Genomic DNA, 21,020 nt, shown 5'->3' with positions numbered 1-21,020 from the left:
CCCCGCAACATCGAGCACGTATGCAGAATGGTATGTTTCTGCAAGGTTTGAACCAGACTGTGTGAGAATCCCAGGAGATCAAAGGAAGCCGTGAGGGATTTAGGTACAATACTTGTAGCGGACAATATTATGGGAACTACAAGTACCCACTTGAGACACTAAATTTCTTTGATTTCCCAAACCAGTGGCTCATAGTTCACCTTCTACTCCACGTATTTCCACTCAACGTTGCTATTATGGGGATAGCAACATCAATAATATTCGCGGAGCGACCCGCCTTGTCAACTAACAGCACGTCAAACTTGTTGTGTGATATATGACGATCAGTTAGAATTTGTCAGTCCCAATACATGCTGTAAACAGAACGAGTAAGTATTGCTTGTGGCTCATATCGATAAACCGGACATGTTTCCGTGATCAGCTCATAGTTGTATGCAAGGTTTCTATGCATAACCTTATATACAGCACCATGCCTGTTCGTGTGTTGCACCGGTGCCATAACAGTGTAGTCAGAAATGAGATTGTGCAACCTCTCTAACGTCGAACCACATATTCTGCACCGGTCGTTTTTCACCCGCTCTTTAATGATTAGCTTTCTATAAGTTTGGGTGGCGACCACGTCGTCCTCAATGGCACACATGAATCCCTCCGACTTAGCAAAGAGCTCCCCAGCACACAGCTATCTCTCCGAGAAATGCAAATTGACAAATGGCTGCCAGGACAATTCGCGTATTTATCGCGAGAGTTAGCGCACAGTCTACCTTACAGACAGCCACTTGCAAGGGACTCGCCTGTTCTTTGCTGTAGAAATAAGCTTACAGCGAGTCGACTTGGCATTGATGTTGTGCCGCCACGTCAACCACGCACCTACCTCACGAGGCAAGTTTATCCGCTCCACGGAAGAGTTTGGATGATGCATTTGGAATTTGGACATAGTTATCCTCCGCTGGAGGTTTTCCAGATCGGTCTTGGTCCACGGCAACATTCTGAATGCATAAGCCAGTGATTCATTCAATTCATTCAATGCGTTAATTTTTTTCTTCCCCGAGAGATGCGATTTCAGCACCAGCTTTACACGTGGCAGGAATTCGGACAGCAGAGCATCTTTCAGATCACCAATTCGAGCATGGGTTCCTTGAGGAATTTCTAGGAATTTGTAGAAGTCTGTCTCGGTAATACCTTGGAGAGTGTGGAGATCCTGCATGCGGTTCGAGATGATCTTAGCGGATGGCTTGAATTCGACCCTTGTCTAATCCAAATTCCATCCGAGTATCAACAAACTCCTAAGATGGTCGTCAGTACCAGCATACAGCTTGATGTCATCTGAGTACATTAAGTGTGTCAGCTGGCACTTACCACGTAGGCCATACTTTATTGCCAAATCATGCCCTCTAGCATCATTCAGTAGCTATGAAAAGTTCAGAACCATGTAAAACCAAAGGAAACTCAAAGAACCCCCCTGGAAGATACCCTCCGTATATTGATAGGCTCTGAGGTATTAGCACCTTCAGATAAAAGCACTGATAAGGTGGTATGCCACCCTTCCATGACTATCGGTAAAAACTTTATTAGTTTTGGATCGATGCGACACAGATGTAGGACATCGATTAGCCAGGTAGGCGGGATATTATCGAAAGCCTTGGCATAATCAATATAGCAACTAACGAGGTTTCTTTAGCCTCTAGTTGCTTGTCCTACAATTACCGAGTCGATAATGAGTTGCTTTTTGCAATCCCTTGACCCAACTCGGCAGCTCTTCTGCTGATTCTTCCACTAATAACGGATGTTATGAATTTGTAGAGGGTTGGTAAGCAAGTAATCGGTCTTGCGTCTGCGGGGTCCTGCACCGTGTCCTTCTTAGGGATAAGGTAGATAATTTGCACCCGATCCAGGCCTGGGCGTCTCCAGTTCTTCGAGCTGTTTATGGCTCGTCGAACTTCCTCTTCGGTCACATCCGCCAAATTCATGCAGGGCGTGACAGGTGCCTTCGGCGATGATCCAGTCATCATGCTCAGCATGTTGGGCGGGTAACCCCCAAAGTCCCCCCCCCAGTATTCTTTCGCTTTCGTTACCGAAGAGTGCACTGTCTGGACGCTCTGTTGGGATTCATTGAGAGATCTGAAAAAGCTCTGCTGGTTCCTCACGTATGTTGCATTATGGACACTTTCGCCATACCTTCGGAACAGACTGCATATGATAAAAAGTTTCTGGTTTAGTGTGTCCAGAATTTCAACTACGGGTGTCTCACTGGGGATGGCATAGTTTCTGTAAACCCTCTGCACTTTATTTCTCACCCGTCTGCTGGCACTGCCAGTGTTGATCTGAATCAATATAGCAATTTCCTGCCTTAGTGACTCCCGCCCATGTTCCAGACTCCAGGTGGATCTCTCAACCAATAACACTCAAACCAATGACACGAAAGCGAGCTTTCTGACCGTGCAATCTGCCAGCCATAACTGGAGCACAATACACAAGTGATTGTACTTGCAGCAGCGACATATCAGCACACAGTCGAGATGCGATCTCATCATTGATTTGAGATAGAATTCCCGGAGTTGCTGGAGATGCATAGAGCCTGGGAATACCTGGTCTATGCAATGAGTCCATTTCCAAGAATTCTATGCACGCTCTTTGGAACCTCAGCTGGACGGTAGAGAAGAATGCTTCGGCGAGTACTGAACCTGTTGCCTGTAGTGCGGCGTGATGTTTTTGATGCTGCCGCCTCTGCGGTGACCTCAAGTCGAATACGCTCCCTGATGATGGCCGGGATTGTGTCGCTGCGAGTTATAAAGCGGTACTGGTCTGCGACTCGCTGCACAATCACGTGCACGAATTACGGGAAATGCTCAACGAATCGCTGGTGCATCAAGGGATTACCCCTGTCGTTATTTCGTAGTAGGAGCGGATGATGAAGAGGTTCATTTCTTCAGTCCACTTCATCCGCTGCCTACGAGTACCTACTGAAGTGGTCGCCACAGATCATGGCGAAGCAGCTGTAGTCGGCAGAGTAATGCTCCCGGTCGTCGTGGCGCCTAGACGTTAAACCGCCCCACGACTAGCGGTTTCGACGCGGTACTCCATTAGAGAAGCCCGACTCAGTCACCAAGTAAGACGACTCCCGCCGGTTAACTGTACTGGATCTCAAGTTTGTTTTTCTTCTCATTATGTTAAATGGATTTGCATTTTATACCTAACTGCCGGGTGTGGGGATAGCTTTCTCAGTGAGTAATCTGCAAGATTCCAAAGTTCCTGCACTCCTAGTCTGCGGACCGTAGAAATATGTATTAAAGAAGTCGTGAAAATTTCAAAGAATTTGGTTGGATAGATTTTGAGCTATGGTGGCAGCCGATTTTCAAGATGCAGTTTCGAGAAAAACGCATTTGAAAATTTAAATGTGATTATCAACAGTAAAATTTTAACTCACCATTAATCTGCTATTCCTGGTCCATAGAGAGCACCCTCCGTTTCTTCAAAAAAGTCTTGTAAGGCCGATTGTTGCTCTCTGGTGTCAATTGTGGCTCTTTTAGTGAGGTCAGTCGATCGTCGTTCGGACCGCCAAATTCGCGCTTCATTACGGCGGTCGGTATAAACCTGACATATGTGACCAACTTGACATCCCATTGTCACTAGGATTTTGAGAATGCCATTGAATCCTTCATTGAAAATAATTACAGCCAGAAAAGTGGCTATTTCTACGACCTTGGCCCCAGAATGAAGGTGTTTAGGAGCGAAAGTTCAGATTAATGCATTTAATGATTCATTGTTATTCTGGGTCTCTGCTCCTAAACATCTGTTCAAGAGATCTCGTGACAAATCTTCGTAGATTGGTTTGATGACTGTTTGAACTTCTTCAGTCAAAGGTGCCTTCTCTTGGTGAAAGCTATCCAGTTCTCCTTTAGCTTCCGCTTTGTGCCATTTGCGCCAATTGCCCTCGCCTGGTGGACAATTTTGATGCTGAGGATTTTCGTCTGTAGAACATTTATGGAAGAAAGTTTCCAAAATTTCTTGCTTCATTCCTTCTATCGACTTTGCGTGTCGACGAATAGCCAGCCCAGAAAATGTAGTGAGGTCCTTATCAGTAAGTTTTGCAGCCCCTTTTCCACAAATGCGTTTGTGATTCTTCTTTGCATTTCTAAGCCGCGTTCCCATTCTTTTCTCGACATGTCCTTCGTATTCCTTTTTTACTACTACGTATACAGAAATTTGCAGAAATACCGGAGAAAACTCCAGCAAAATCCAATATACAATATACAAAACTTGTCGCAATTGGAACATCCATGTTCATGCTTGCTAAATGTTTCTTTGCTGATGTTGATGCGAAGTCCTTTTTCTTCTCTGATAACTATCGATTCCCATGAAATACTCGTTTTTTAGTGCGAGCATGACGTTGAACGTTAAAGAGATCTCCCTTCGTAAGATCCATTTAAAAAAATCACTGAACACACAAACAGCACAATACTTACAACAAAATATAACTGAGTATAACTTGAACGCCTTTCACTGCTCACTCTAGACTGGATTATCCTTTTTATTCCAAACAGCAAATAGGTTTAGACAATTGATTGGTTTTTCATCTTTTTATGTTTTTTCTTAAGTTAACAGCATAACAAAAATCCCCACAATATCAATTGTGCCCAGCGCTACTTCCATACGTAATGTTTCGCCTTAGCTTGAAACAAACGCTAAAAATGCATTTATTAGTACGCAGCGTGATGAGGTTAATGGCCGAGCTATGCAATGATATAAATAATAACGAAACGAAAAAGTTAATGGTTATTCTGAAATATTCGAAAGCTTTGAAATATTAAATAGGTGTATGTGTTTTGGGAAATTGAGAAGGTGATAGGGTTTTAGGCTACAATTTTCAAAAGATAATTAAAATGATAATTTGCAATTAATATTTTCAAATTCCTGAATATTTTGAGTGTATTATGATGCCGGGATAGAAAGTTAGGAGGATAACGAAGGTGCCGAAGGGAACTAATTGGGAAGGAAAGGTAATAAGCTGCATCCAAGCAAATGCGCTTTCTCGTCAGTTCGTCTTTGGACAACGAATGAAATGATAGGCATGCTGTGAAGCCACGGATACTACTGGGTCCCCAAGACCTCCTTGAGGAAAGACAGAAATAGGTTCCGAAACCGCGAGAAGAAAATACAAGAGTTTGTTTTCAATATTTTGAACGTGGGAAAAAGTGTAAACTGCCTGGGACCAGCGTACTTTATTCATGTTGTTTTTTTCTCTTTTTTTTGTTAGAAAAGGTAATAAAAAGCAAGTGACCGAAATTGCACGTAATAAACTACCTTTGATGTACCTTCAGTCAGCTAGCAGGTCGACATGGCGAAGAAGGAATGCATTCATTATATGGACGATTCATTGTTATTGGATTTTAACACCGCAACAATTCTTCTTCCTCTTCAGCTTTTGTCCCGTTCAGAAGCGAGGGGGCTCGTCTTGATCGGTTACGTAATTTTGCTCTGTCAACGGCCTGATCTGGATGTAGTCGCGAGGCTTTGAAATTACCATCCAAGGTGTCAAGCCACCGTTGTTCCCGCCGGACTCTTGATCGTTTCCCATCGTTTGAATTCTTGATAGCGGGAATCGCATGACCATACCATTGAAAATGTCTCCTCATTTCGGATGTAATCATATCATATCATCAATATCTTCGTTTCGATTACCGTGTGGCATCGTTCATTGTCTTTTATAGCCGGCCAACACTCAGAACCATACAAGACGACAGGACGGGCGACAATGCGGTATATGTATATGTATTTTGGATTTGATTCCGGCAAATGGTTATCTAATTGTATATTATCAAATGGAGCTGAAGCAGTTGCTATGGCTATTCGGGGCTCTTTACTTCTGACTAAAACTGAACTGTTGTCCATGTTCCAACAGTTTTTCCATCGCTTTGCATACAGCACTGAAAACGGTTGAACTGATGACTGGAAGCAGAAAAACTGAAACTCTTAAATTTTTGAAAAACATGCACAAGGTATTCCAAACATGCATGCGCTTTTTTTTGTGGGTTTCATAATTTTCATTCCAGTTTAAATGCTTCCAATATCGAATCGAATCAAATAATAAGATACAGCTATGGAATTTGCCATCTGAATGTATTCAGGTAACAACTCCGTAATTTCGATGAGGTGAATACCTTGCTGCAGCAAAAAAGTGGACCAATTCCAAAGAAGATATAAAATTTGAAATGACGACTTAGAACATGATTCCTCGCCACAACAGGCGGACGTGTGAACTAGTTCAAGAACATTTGTTACAATGGCAGCGAATTTTATCCAAAAATAGGTTATTTCATAATCATGTAAGGGTCAGTTATTGCATTTTTTTCCGAATGTGAGAAGGCAACAGTTTCAGGCATAAAAGCTATTGATGCTCTTATGGACTATCAACAAATCCGTTACGCTGAATGAAAATGTTTATTAATAGTTAGTTCCATTAACGGTTTCTAAAAAAAAATATTAATACAATACATCCGGACCTATAATGAGGTTTTGATGAGATTCTGCTGATTTACAGAATTCGGAAAATTGCAAAATACTGCATTCGGCTGCATGGTGTTAGGAAAAACATTTTCCGTTTCGGTTGGCGAATGTGTTAATTTGTTCGCAAAAAGATTATCAGAAAAGCTGGATTATTCCTTAAAAATCATTTCCTCGGTTTCCATTTTTGTATAAATTCCCCTCGTTTCCTTGTGTAAGATCTTGAAACATATCGGCTTAGATATATTTTTATTTTTTTTTACATAAGTTTCGTTATTAAACTAAAATCGCAATATCGGATTCTTTAAACGTTATCCATAGATCGAGACCAAAAAGATGATTTCCAAACAACTAACCACTGGCGGATAGTTTCAGTGTGTGTATTACGCTTAGATATAAATCTGAAAGTGAAAATTGATCGCAGCTTTAACGATTATCGACCAGCCATCCATTTGTTGAATAATTTACTTCAACAAAGAAAGTATAACGATTTTATTTTTATGAGAATTATTCAAGTAAAAAATTAACAGTTGCATCTTGTTTAATGGCTTAAAACTACTCGAAGCGTGAAAGACATTTTGAAAGTGAAAAAATAGAAATCGATTTAAGTGAACCGGAATAAATCGCGGCCGTAAGTATTACATAATATGAAGTTTTAGATAATTTGTAGGAAATTCTTCTGCCCAATATTCCGTAAAAGAATTTCCAGATAAGCAAACGATAACAACTGAATCAGTTAAGGGTACGTACACGTATCACGCTTTATAAAATTAAACTTTGGCTGCGGCACCAATTGGCTGTTTTTGGTAGCAGTTTTAAAAATCTAAATATGTAATACCTAATAAATATGGGGGGTTAGGTGTTGATTACTGTAATCCACGACGAACAATTTATATCTATATATCGCCTTGGAGAAATTGATTAAGGATTCAATAACGCCCGCACAAAAAAATATCATCATTATCAGCGGCCCACCAACCGGTGTTCAGTCTAGACCTGCCTTAATAAGAAAATCTAGACATCCCGGCTTTGCGCCGAGGCCCACCGAATCAATATCCCAAAAGACTGTCTAGCGTCCTGGGCCATCGCTCCATCTGAAGCAGGGGCTGCCCGTCTTCCTTTTCTACCTTAGATCCTGCCCTTATAGACTTTCTGAGATGGATCAACCTCTCCATATTAGGTGATCCTCTCCATATTAGGTAACCCGCCCAAGATAACCTATTGAGTCAGATTTTATCGGCAACCAGAGGGTCATGGTATCGCTCATAGATTTTGTCGTTATGTATGCTACGGAATCGTCCATTCTCATGCAGGGAGCCAAAAATTCTTCAGAGCTTTTTCTATCAAACGCGCGGTCTCCGAGGAATACATGAGCACTGGCAAGATCATTGTCGAACCAGTAAGAGCTTTGACCCTATGATGAGACGTTTCGAGCGGAACACTTTTGTAAGCTGAAATAGGCTCCGTTGATAGCCAACAACCGTGCGTGGATTTTATTGTCGTAGCTGTAGCAATGATGTTCGGGGCGTATAGGTTTATCCGCAAAGGTGATACCTCTATAATTGCTGCACTGCGTGATATCTTCCTTTTTATGTATGGCACAGATAATGCCTCGTTGCCAATCGCCTGTCATTGATTCGCTCTCCCACCCTTTGAGTACAAGTTGATGAACCGCTTGTTGTAGTTGGTCGCTTCTATATTCAACCAGTTCGGCTATAATTCCACGGGCTATTTCTTCTTAGTGGTGGCATTAGTGGTAGCAGTTTTCCGTCGTTTTTAGTTGGTAGGACTTCCAACTCGTCGATATTTTGGTTGTTGAGCAGTTAATCAAAGTACTCAATCCATCGCTCCAATATGCCCCATTCTGCCGGAAATCAGATTTCCTTTGTCTTACTGACATGTTGGTAGAACTTCCGCATCTGGTGTGGTTGTTCCTTGTTTTTGTCGAGTTCACAGATTTGTTGGTTCTCCCAGAGTTCCTTTTTCTTTCCTTCTCCTCTCGACGAAGTTCGTGTATCTGCGCGTGCCCGCGTTCTTTGAAAATGCAGCATTGTCCAGTATGCTGCATTCTTTCGTTGCTAGCTTACACTCGTGGTCGAACCAGTCGTTCTGACTTTTTTTGCGACTGGGCCAAATATGTTTATGGCCGTACCAATGAATAACGTTCTTCTGGTGGTTGGGAAGATCATCTTTTGATACTTCATCTCCAGGAACTCTGTTAGCTGCGGTTATTGCAGCAGTCATTTCCGCTTTATAGGTGTTACGGAGGGCTCTGTTATGGATGGTTTCAGTGTTCACTCTCACCTGATTGTTAGAGGGGAATCGAGGAGGACCATGTCAACGAGATAGTGGTCGTGGCGCGTAAGTATAGCTTCACAAAAGAGTCTGTCGAAATATGTTGTATATAACTGAAGGATGTCGGCAGCTTCTTCTTGGGTGGTTCATACCTAATTTTACAAAATGTCAAGTGTTTTAAGCTTGGTTTATCTAGAATACTACAGTAACGGGCCTTGAAATCCAAAATGAGTTAAAGGTTTAGTTGCCTGCCTGGAGTCAGTCCTCTTGAGAGTTTGACTCGCCCTTTAGCGTCAGCTTCAAACAAGGCGCAGCTTTTGGGGTTTCCAGTCTATCTTGGTGCTCCGTGGGCAAAAACGTTGGATATGCATCTTCGGAGCTTTACGGAGAGGAGCAGAAGGGGGAGAACTCCTCAAATCACAGAGTTAAAATTAGCTGCAATTTAATTCCAGAAATGCCATCTGAGTGGGGGCTTAAGAATACACTCAAAGTATTCCCCGCTTGTCGTGAAAGGTGACTTTGTGGACTAGCAACCTATAGATTTAGAAACCTTAATGGAGGTTGCGCCCAGTATGATGAAAAAACAAGAACTTTTTCAAACATTTTTTTACAAGATACGGGCAACCTATATTATTCTATTATAGAATAGAAAGTTAAGAATATTTGCTGAAAATTTCAGCGAAAAATGTTAACAAGTCAGGAGACCGGAAGTTAGATCCTTTGGTATAGGAGGTTTCGTGTTTGCCTATGTGATGAACCATGAGTACATGACAGTTCCGTGCGTACTTAGTTCAAAACTCAATTCCCCTCTACTTTTTTAAAAATAATAAATGATTTGATTTGGGAAGCACTGTATTGATAATAGCAACCTCATACGCTTCACGCTAGGAGTTCAATATTATTAACAAATGTGAAAAAGTTAACTTACAACAGATACAAAAAAGCGCTGGGGAGAAATATTATAGATTCTCCATGAATGGAATTTTAATGAATATTTCACTCGAATGTCAATTATTTTCATTAATAAATCACGTCAGTATCTTACTTCTATGGCATAGGATGCAATAAATTCGAGCGAAATTGACAAGGTTAAACTGTTATAGTTTTGACACTAACAGCTGGATTTCCATGAAACTTGGCATGTTTATGCTGTTACTGCTACTGTTCTCATTTAGTACTCCTAGGATGAACTTAAGGTGGGGTTTTGAGTGAATTTCTAAAAGCTGGTAATACACTATTAGTAAGTTAATTTGAGCAGATATCAGAATGGAAGACATTTTGACGCCAAATTTCATGTAAGTGGATCATCGTGATTTTTTTTCAGATTTTTGGGTTGGGTAGTGTCGGAAAATGAGTCCTGTCTCACTTTAAGTCTGCACATTTTGATTCCTTACTCATGTACTATAATAAGGTAACAACAGTAAGGTTCTATTTTACACATAACCTTAAAAATTAAGTCGTTGGCAGTAAATGCCTCGGGATGTCTTCAGAAAAAGTCGTTTTTCGGTGACGGCTGTAATTCATGACTCGAATCCGAAACAGAAAACATAAAGTGTTTCTATTGGTATATGAGTGTCCTTAGGTAACGCCGTCGAGTTACTTATTAAGCTTTCAATCACTAGTAAGTCAAAAGGCGCAATTTTCGTTTAAAAAATCGGCATATTTGCTACTGTAAAATAAAGAATGTTAACAAACTTAAAAAATCTCGACAGCGTTATCTCGTGAATTATACAGGGAAAGTGTGTATCAAATTTCAATAGGATCGGTGCAATAGATTTTAAACTACGGCCGTCATCGACTTTGAAAACGTGAAGTGTGGGAAAATCGCTTTAAAGTTTTTCGCAACTGTCGAGCAGATATACAAAATCGGAACGGAGCGACTGAGATCTACCAATGGTAAAAATTTCTTATCTCCGTTAGTTTTGCTACAATCGCTCTAAAAAATTGATAAATATTCTTGAGAGGAGGGATTCAATTTTCAAAACTAGACAATGTCATCTTTCTGTCATCTCTCAAATACCTTGACTACGCTGATGACATCTGCTTCCTCTCTCACCGAGTCGTTCCTTGGTCAAATAACTCCGACTTTAAAAAGGAAGCAAACAGAGTCGAACTGACTATAAACATCAATAAAACCAAGATTCGTAGTCTGATTGGTCACCGCACTGTTCTTATTTGCATTAATAGGGAAAGGTTTATAATAAAAGGATAAAAACTCAATAAGAAAAACATTACCATGTACACCAATCAATCAAAGAGGGGTTTGTTTTTCAATAAGGTTAAGGTTATCTTGAAAGTTCCGCCTGTCTTTTGACACATGCATAGCTGAAGATGTACCATTTGATATGTTTTCAATTTCGATAAAAATTTTGAAATTAAACTTGGAACTCTCTCACTTAGTTCACTTCTCGTGGTAATGCAGTCTGTATAAAAAAGATCTTTTTATTGTGAAGTCTGTATTACATGACTCGGAGAACAAAATACTTTCAGAAACTTTTCTATTGATTTCATCGCTATTCCAAGAAAATATACAGATACATCTCTTGTTTCTTTTATTATATGTCAATCCTAGCGCCCTTAATATTGACTTCAGCTTACAATTTATACTGAGTCAATCCAAATTTATTATGGAAATCGTCGATCCGTGCAAATTCCATTTCATAAGCTTTGTGATATGCTTTTTCGTCACAATCTTCCATCTGAGATTGCAATGGCAAATTTAGTGTGTAAATATAATGTGTAAAAATAACAATGACACCAAGTGCTGCCGGCCCTTTAGCATAAAATGCAATAAGGCAAGGTGTTGATATTTGTTTTATTTTACCATTCGCCCCTTGATGGGCATAGAGCGTCAACCACGCCCACGCGTTATCGTGCACGGTCCGCTGAATGCGCTTGAACTCTTATCAAGTCTTCCCGAGACGTCCGCACTCCTCCTCTACTGTTCTGTACCAATGTTAGTTTCGAAATTTGAATCATTTTTTTTCCGAAAATTAGGCTGGCGCTAACATTTCTGTCAATAGAATATACTGCAGATACATGATAATAACTTTTAGTGACGTATTTGGGACGATTTGAATTCAAAGACTTGCTGCTTCCATTGGGCGACGAAACGCAAAAAAGAATCGCTTTGTTGGTGTCGTCAACTGACTGTCAAGATTATGTTATTTAATACCATCAAGGACTATCTGACAGATAATCTTAACAAGAATAACCTACAAACCAATATGGGAGGAGCTGTACGTGAAATAAAAATCATTATTATTATTACATGGTAATATGTCATTATTCATTGTTGGGGAGTTTTACAACTGCCACGAATTCTACATCTTACATCCTGCTTCACAAAAGGGATTCCCCTCTTCGATCCATCTCGTACCACAGCATTTTTCCGAGGGGCAATTTTTAAGCTAACCAATTTATAGCACTTTATTTCAGCTAAAGCGTTCTGAATTCAGCTGTCGCAAAGATAATACTGGTGTTTCGATCTTTGCTTTACCTGTTCTTCGCCAATTTCAGGAAGACTTTCAACGACAGAGCGATATATGATAGTCCAAAATGTCACCTGCAATACCGTGCTAAAATCTGAGATGGATTTGAAGTACAAAGCGCAGTCCTCCAGGGTTGCATCTTGTCACCGATATAATTTCTTCTTGTTATTGATGACGTTCTTCATGCTACCTGGTTCGGAGGACGTGGCGGAGTTCTATGGACTATGACATCTTTCCTCTAATAACTGCACTATGCTGATGACATCTGTTTGCTCACTGGTTCATGGATCTTGGAAAAATGACTCTGGTGTTGGAAAGAGGGGTAAGTAGGGTTGGACTGAAGATAAACATCAACCAAACCAAGGTTCTCAGCCTGACGGGTCATCGCACTCTCCCTGTCAGTATTAATGAACATAGTATCGAAGGCGTCGATTAATTTGTATATCTAGAAGGCGTGGTTTCTGGCAATGGTGGCTAACAAACTGAATGTCGCCCGGAGGATTAAAAGCACTAGACTTGCCTTCGCTGCCTTGTTTAAACTCATTTATCACATGCATTTATCACAATACCAAGATAAAGTTGAGGCTGCTTTGTGCTAGTGTTCTTTCTGTGGGACTCTGAGACTAGTACATGGAAAGCGACCACTACTTTCACTCGACAGCTCTTGGTCTTCCTAAACACTAGTCTGCAACGTATCATCGAAGTACGCTGGCCTAATATTATTTCGAACAAAGAACTTGGGCGACGTACAGGCCAGTTACTCATGGGCGATGAGATCGGAAGGCGGAAGTGCCAGTGGATAGGTTACACTTTAAGAAGGGGCGACAATTGTATTGTGGGCTACGCCATGCAATTGGATCCACTCTCTCGCCTCAAGGGCACTCGGTGCAGAACAGTGGAGGTGGAGTGCGGGTGTCTGGGGAAGTCCTGGGGGAGTTGAAGCGTATCTCATAGTTTGCCCCATTCTCATGAGCTTAGATGATATTTCGGGAAGGGCAGATATCCTGCAGATGTCAAAGATTGATAGGTGAAAATAAAAGTATAGCTGACTAGTAGGAAAACTACCTAATCAATATGGGGGTTGAAATTTCCACGTAAAAATTTTACAATTTCTAACACAAGCAGTAAGTTTAACTCATTTCCTTAAAATCATCCCAACTAGAATTTTTAACTAGGACCTAGCTAGGGCTTAACTAGACCTAGGTGTGCTTAGGAAAGCCTAGCTAGGCCAAGGCTAATTTGCTGCTGCTTGTTTAGTGTGCACTAGCTAGTGCCAAAACAAGCTCTGCTGTCATCAAATAGAATGTTCGCACCAAGGCGGCCAATGTAGTCCCATATAGGCATGCTAGGCCACGCTACTGGCTGACTTACATATGCTCCCGCTAGGACTGGATTTGTTTCTTTTAAAATTCTTGAGGAAAAGTCGAAACTCTTTGTTAAAATATTTTCATACCACGATGTATAAGCGATGAATGTACATTTTGTTTCTAGTCTGCTATGAAATCTATCTTGAAGAAGTATTCAAGTGATTTCTCATCGACAATTCAATATTCCGCACTCTTATCTTCTTACCGAAGACAGTCGACAACATTTTTTGAATTTTGAATGAGGGAATCGATGTGATTGATTATACGCGCAACAGTCATGGTCGATAGTCGGTACAAGATTACAGGCTAGAAGCCTCTTCATAAAATGGCCGTGTACAATTCCGCGCTGAGCCTGATGTGACAACAAAAACAACGAACCTTGATGGCTATCATCATTTCTCAATACCGACAATATTTCTTTCACGAGTAGCTAAATGTGATGTGCATTTACAATTAAATCAATGGCAATTTGCAATAAATCTCAAGTAATAAATGCGCCAATCATCGATTAGAATGTTCCGAGCAAGATTCACTCCACAATTCGAATTCTCGTAAATTTGCGAGATTCATATTTTTAATATTTTGTACTTGTTTGAAATAGTGGCACAAGTACAAAATATTAAAGGTGTCAAGTACTGAAATTGGATCCATTTTTTGTGAGCTAAGGCTTGAGCTCATTTGGGAAGGCGCTTAGAGAATTCTTTGGAAGTTTTTTCCCAATTTGGATTACTTTATATTAAAAAAAAATCGATTTGACTGGAAACCAATAAAATATGATTAATAAAATGTTTGGGACGCTCATTTGGATTTAAAATTCATTAAATTCCGAAAACCTTCAGCTAAAAAACTGGATTCCAACACAAATGTTGAAGCGCTAATTAATTCTTGTCTACAGAATTTTATGACTAACTGTATTAGTATCTACATATATTATGTCCAGCAAAAGAAACCGGTAAGTTTGTAAAAAAGATAGAACGTGAAGCAAGTGAAGATCCACAAAAAGGCAAACGAAACCGAATAATAATAAACGACTTGGAGATTGCGTGTTTAAGATACTCTCTCGTCCCAGTCAAGCCGAAGAGGAATCTCTGAAGCGATTGAAAAAAGGTTAGCCATTACGTAACCGATTATTTATAGGTTTTTGATAGTATAGCTAAGTAATTACACCCATGATCACATCTGCGTTACTAACTATTCACCTGTTTTTTGCTCTTATTTTCAGACCATTGACGTGTTTCTCCTGCGCCGACCATGGGACAAGAAAGAGGATTCGAGTCAGCCGCAATTTGAAGATCACCTCCATTAGTAAGCGAGCGGCACCGCGTCTGAAGCCTCCACAAACGCTGTAGAAGACACTACTCACTAAATTGATCCCGGAAAAATGATCTGAATTTCACATTGAAAATGTCTCGCCGTGATTTATTGAGATTCGAAGTGTATCCAAATCATTAGTTTCCGCACGAGGTATCTTACACTGTCGCGGATTTGTTATTGTTTCCGTTGTTTTCTGTCTGCTTCAACTGTTGCTTCCTTTGAATTTTTGTAGAAATTCCAGTGTTCTGTCCGTGTTTTTGCTTATTCAAGCTTTGCATCGTTTTGTTGCCTTTGTTTGTTGAAAGTGCATTAAATTTGTTTCGTTTGTTCTCATTACTGAGTTCAGAAAAGTGCTGTCCAGGTGGATAACGTGATTTTTATTCAGTCCTTCAATATGATAGTGCGGTGGTTATTTTTTGTTAGTTTCCTATTTTTAACGCTATTTCAATTTTCCCGGGGCCATGTAGCACTCACATTTCCACCGGCGCGGAAATATGATTTGGATTTCTTAGATAACTCGAGGACGAAACCTCCTTGCGGAATGCCGAAAGGTAAGTTTTAAGAATAAACTTTTTTTTTAAGCAGCGGTTCGGCACCATGCTTCATTGGCCTATTAACGGGTCAGGAATCTATCGATTGGCGTTCTTTCCTTAGAGCTGAGAAGAATGTAGATATCTATTGTGTATTATGCAATGACGATAATTAGGTTATTACCTCAAACTATATCACCTCATTTATGTCGTTTCGCTTTACTTTTTTAATTGAAACATTGTGCACATTATTGTGCACATGCAACAGTTTTCATTTGATGAAATTCAGCGTGCAATTCACAATTTTCATTGGTTTTTCATACCTTGGGCAATTAGTCCGTTGGTTTTTGCGATTTAGTTATTTTTTAGTGCAGTGAACCGTAAATTGATGATTTGTATTACGCAATAATTGTCTCAATCACATTAACAATGTTCAATTCTTTGGAAGAAAACGAAGAGATTTTGCAACATTAGTTTATAGTTCATTAGGAGATCAAAAAGCGCATGGATAATTTCCATTAAATTTTTCTTTGCACTTTATGGTTTTATTACCTAAGAAACTATAACAGAGGAGTTACTCTAATTAAGGCACATTCTGCATGGTTTCGTTCACATGATACAAATTAGCGATTTTGGTAGCAAAGAAATGAGGCAGTTTTAGTTTCTTTTCAAAAAACCTTCTTTTGATATAACAAAAACAGAAAAATATTATTATTATGTCAGAGTTAGTACAATCTCGGTTTTATGACAGGATTTTACCTATCTTAGGTATTGTTGTACCATGGGATCAGGCTCTGATGACAGTATATTCTTTATCCTATGTGTATATATGAGTTTACAATGGATACCAGTAAAAATTTCAATCTAAACAGAAGCAAACACTTTAAACTGTACAAAATATTAAGCGACTAAATTTAAAGTTGACTCAAGCACCGTTTTTTGAAGGTGATAAAGGATGAAGTTTTCTTTCAGAGTTCTGTGTACGAGCTCCTGGCTGGAAACAGTAATCGGGAGTAAGTACACAGATTTTATATTCCATTGTAGCTTCCACCCATACCTTGCTTAACGCCCTAGAAATGTTTCGAAAAAGTTGGCCGTAAAGCGAAACGCCGAATCGATTATTTTCATACAAACCCATGAAAATTCAATCAGATCGATCATCGATAACGAGTGTAGCTCATTTTTAAGGTCTTGTTTTTAAAATAAAACCTTATTAAAGTCGGCTCAATGTCTGTCTGCCTTTTTAGGGTTTTGTGTGAAACAAAACCTTATTAGAATCGAGTTAGTGTCTCTCTGTCTGTCTGTCCGTTGTTTTTAAGGAGCTGGAAATCTTCAAAGGACTTCAAAGGATTATTTTACCCACTAATACCACACCCAACCCCTTCCCACCAACCCGTGGAGCCACCTTTAGGTATTACATCACGGGGCGGAGTTAACTTAATTTAGCTAGGTCGACTTCTGTCTTCCCGCGGGGTTTGTAATCGCGCCTTCTTCACGTCTTCTGCTTTACGTAGTTTATCCTGAATTACTGCGATCATGGAATTGATCGCATCCCAGTCCCCCTGGCAAGCTACTTTCTCTCCAGCTCCCGATGGAAGGGATCAACCTGCAAGTCTCTCACTTTCGGCTATTGTAACCTGCGTTAAGGGAAAAATGGACCTGGTGTTATAAATGTTCATCTTTTCGATTGCCAGAATGCCAATCGGCATCATTCCCGAGATGACGAACGCAGCATCGTCTGAGACGGTCCTGAAGGCAGAGCACACCCTTATGGCTGTTCTTCTTTAAACCTTACTCAGTTTATATGCATTGCCTAAAATTCGCAGCGCGTTTCGCCAAACTGGGACTGCATACAGTATGATTGAACTCACCACCCTGGCTACGAGTAGCCTGTAAGTATTCGGCGGTCCTCCTACATTCGACGTCATCCTTGCGAGAGCCATACTTGTGGTGGATGCTTTTTTGCAAGTATCCTCTATGTGCTACAACTACTGGCCTATGCTGACGATATTGACATCAGAAGAACGAGCCGAGACGTCCAAACTGCCTTCATCCAGATCGAAAAGGCAGCGCGAGATCTTGGGCTGCACATCAATGAAGGCAAGACAAAATATATATATACAAAACTATATATATACAAAAACTGTTTTGCTCGAAACGTCTCACCAAAGGGTCAAAGCTCTTACTGTACAAGACAATGATCTTGCAAGTTCTCATGTATTCCTCGAAGACTTGGGTTCTTAGCAAGAAGAATTGCGAACTCTTGGCCGCGTTCAAGAGAAGAATCCTACGAAGAATTTTTGGCCCCCTACATGAGGATGGACGATTCCTTAGTCTACATAACGACGAAATCTATGAGCGATATCATGACCGTCAGGTTGTGGATAAAATCTGGCTGAATAGATTAGTCCAGCATTCTCTAACCAAGCTTTAACAACACTGATTGCTTCGCTTGAGTACAACTAAGCATCTCGAGATGCTTTGTGACCACAACTAGTGTTATATCATCGGTGTAGCCCACCACCGTGGCCTCCTCCGGAACTGGAAGGTTAAGTACCTTATTATACATGATGTTCTACAGAAGTGTGCCCAGTACAGAGTCCTGTGGAACACCCGCTGAAAAAACGTATTCCTTCGGTCCATCATCGGTATTATACCAGAGTGTTCGCTCATGCAAGAAGCTATCGATAATAGCGGCGAGGTATGTGGGAACACCAATCGTCGCAGAGACTTTCGTATAAGGTTCGAATTGGCCGAGTTGAATGCATCCCTAACATCCAGGGTCACCACCACGCAATATTTGCTGGTGCAACCCCTTCCGTGAATTTCATTTTTGGCCAAGCCAGTAACAATTTTGATGACATCAATGGTTGATCTGGTTTTACGGAACCCATACTGCCTATCTGAAAGGTCCCTTTGGCTCTCGACGACTGGGAGTAATCTATTATAAATAATCCGCCCCTCCCTTCTCATACACGCAAAAGGAGGATGTAATTTTTGTTCACCGAAAATGGTCATGTTCGATATCAAATGAATGGTCTCGAATATTCCCCATATCGATTTCTACTCAAATTAAGTTAATAATAGTATATTACTATGTTTTTGGGAAATTGACTAGAGACCCCGCTTAAGTTTATCCCACAGTTACAAAAATTTGAAGTATGAATATAGTATGAATCATAATATCCATCGAATCAAAATCGTACGAATAAAGTTGCAGTAACTCAAACTTGTCTTTTGCAAATTTACTGCAACCTAGAATGCTAAATATCAGTATCATGTTGAAGTGAGTAGGCTGACATGCTAAATATACATATACGTTACAGGCTACGTACAAATGGGATAATTCTGCACCTTAATATACTTAGATATGAACAAACAAAACTTTCATATCAAAAGCGTGTAGTTTCCAGTTTCACGAGTTGTTTTATTTGCTATCAAAAAGGAACACAGCAGATATATAAACAAGAACACAACAATATATAAACAAGCTGGAAACCGGGAGGTTGGTGCTTCACATATGAATGGTTTTATATGTAAGAATATTTGGGTGCACGATGGTTCCATTTCTACATAGTTCGTAGTGTGTATAGCTAAAATCTGCGCGATATTCAATTCGATGTGTTGCTGGCATTTTATCTCTTAGGTAGTAGTAATTTGACGGGAAAGGCAACTTTGAGTCATTATACTTTGTTAATAATGGCAAGATTTTAACCAAACTTTCCTCATACCTCCTCATTAGAGCTATTTTACCAAATTTCATGACATGAAGTGTAACTGTTTTTGAAAAAAGTGCGTGCGACCGACAGATAAACGGAGAGACAAACAGGCAGGCCATGAACTTATTTTAATAAGGTTTTCATGAAAACAAACCATTCAAACTAACACCTTACGTAATAAAAGAGGAAAAACAAAAAGATTCATATTCATATACACATATATCTGATAGAATGCTGTTGCCATCAATTTTGGTTGTTGTTGATTGACTCACAATATATTCATATTTGTACAGTTTTGTCTGCTTTGGCCTCTTATCTGCTTCCTTTTGCAATTTGTTGTAGCAGCTAATGGCTGAGTTTACTTCTCGTGGTACTTAACTGCATTCTCCGTCGGGATTATTTTGAAGATGAATGTTCATTCCCTTCTCGCAACAAAAAAGCGTATCCGTCAAAGTTTTTGCTGTTAACTGTCTGGATATAAGGACTCTGGTTCCTTATCAAGTGTTTGCCCGGCTGCTAAATGGATCAGCTCCTCGTTTGAACGAGGGTCTCTATCAGACTCGTGCCAATCAAGTCACCTTCTTTCAAATCTTCAAAATCAAGGATACAACTTCACACCCATTAGATTTCGTGCATTTTGGCCATATTTGTCTCCAAATATGGTTCATTGTGGCTGATTGTAGTTCTTTCCATGATTCGCTAATATTATAAACGGTACCTCTGATGATGTAGTTTTTCCGAAATTGTTTTATCGAAGATTCACTATTCACCATAGGTTTTCTGAAGTTCACGAAAAGCTCTACGTAAATAATAATCCTTAAAAGTTGTTATAGCACTCTGATCCATTGGTTCAATCATCGCTGTTGTAGTGCTGATAGTTCGGTTAAATTAACAAGGTGGCCTGGCGCATTATCCAAAATGAGCAATACCTTGTTACTCAAGTGATTTTCCTTTTTATCTCTGGGCAAAAGTTATTTTTAAACCAATCCTCGAAGAAAATCTTAGTCTTTCAGCCTTTCTTATTGAATTTCCAGATGATAGGTAATTGTGAGCATGCAGTAGCATAGACAGTCTCGCGCACAATATAATTGCACAACCATTGGTATCCAAGTCATGGAAGTTCAAACGAATTTATCTAGTAAAACGATATTCGCTCGATTGTGGGTCCTTGCTATGTCAGTATGTATCGTTGTTATGTCGAGCATGCGTCGTTCTGTCGTAATACAAACTAATTCCTGGATTTTCCAACACTGGTTCAGGATTGTAGTTGTAGTGACTAACGTCAGTATGTACAAACTTATGCTGCTGGCCACGTCGGTGATGTATTGTTTCGAAACATGATTGTGTCTCTTGAGCCCGTTGGGAAGAGTTATAGATGCAGGCATGATGTGGCTGAATTTTTCACCATCCTTTATTACATATTTTAAGTAATATCGTGTCCTTATTTGTCCTTGTTTTGTATTGCGAAAATGTTTCCTTCGATTTCCACTATATATATAAATCGCGGTTGTTCAACCACAGACCTAGATTTGTCTACATCAGGATGTTTCAGATTCTCTAGAAACACCCTATGGGTAGATTTTCTTCCCGATATTTCTTCCTTTTCCTGGATGGTGATTGCATTCTTCATTCCTTAAATTCATTTTTAAGGTTTTGTGTAAAACAAATTAGTTAAAATTGGTCTACTGTCGATTAGTGCTTTCCAAATTTTGAAATTGGTTGCAAAGGCGAAGAGGCCGAGGGTTCGATAAGGGTTGGTTACTTCAAGGAGCCGTTCTGAGAAACTACTCAGCCCAAAAATGT

The 21,020-nt window shown here is 40.0% G+C and overlaps 1 protein-coding gene across 3 annotated transcripts in view; it reads left to right on the top strand.

Annotated features, from left to right (window-relative positions):
• Nucleotides 1-21,020, top strand: part of LOC119647177 — a 252,131-nt gene that overhangs the window by 24,157 nt on the left and 206,954 nt on the right. For all 3 annotated transcript variants that reach the window (XR_005248808.1, XM_038047985.1, XM_038047986.1), the window contains exon 2: nt 14,877-15,519. Coding sequence is in view for 2 of the 3 variants with exons in the window: in XM_038047985.1 (XP_037903913.1) it covers nt 15,363-15,519 (157 nt within the window). In the remaining variant the exon portion in view is untranslated. The remainder of the gene's footprint in view (nt 1-14,876; nt 15,520-21,020) is intronic.

This window comes from Hermetia illucens, chromosome 1, assembly GCF_905115235.1.
Source record: "Hermetia illucens chromosome 1, iHerIll2.2.curated.20191125, whole genome shotgun sequence".
Classification (NCBI taxonomy): domain Eukaryota; kingdom Metazoa; phylum Arthropoda; class Insecta; order Diptera; family Stratiomyidae; genus Hermetia; species Hermetia illucens.
Note: the sequence above shows the minus strand (reverse complement) of the source record. Positions and strands in the feature narration are given on the sequence as shown.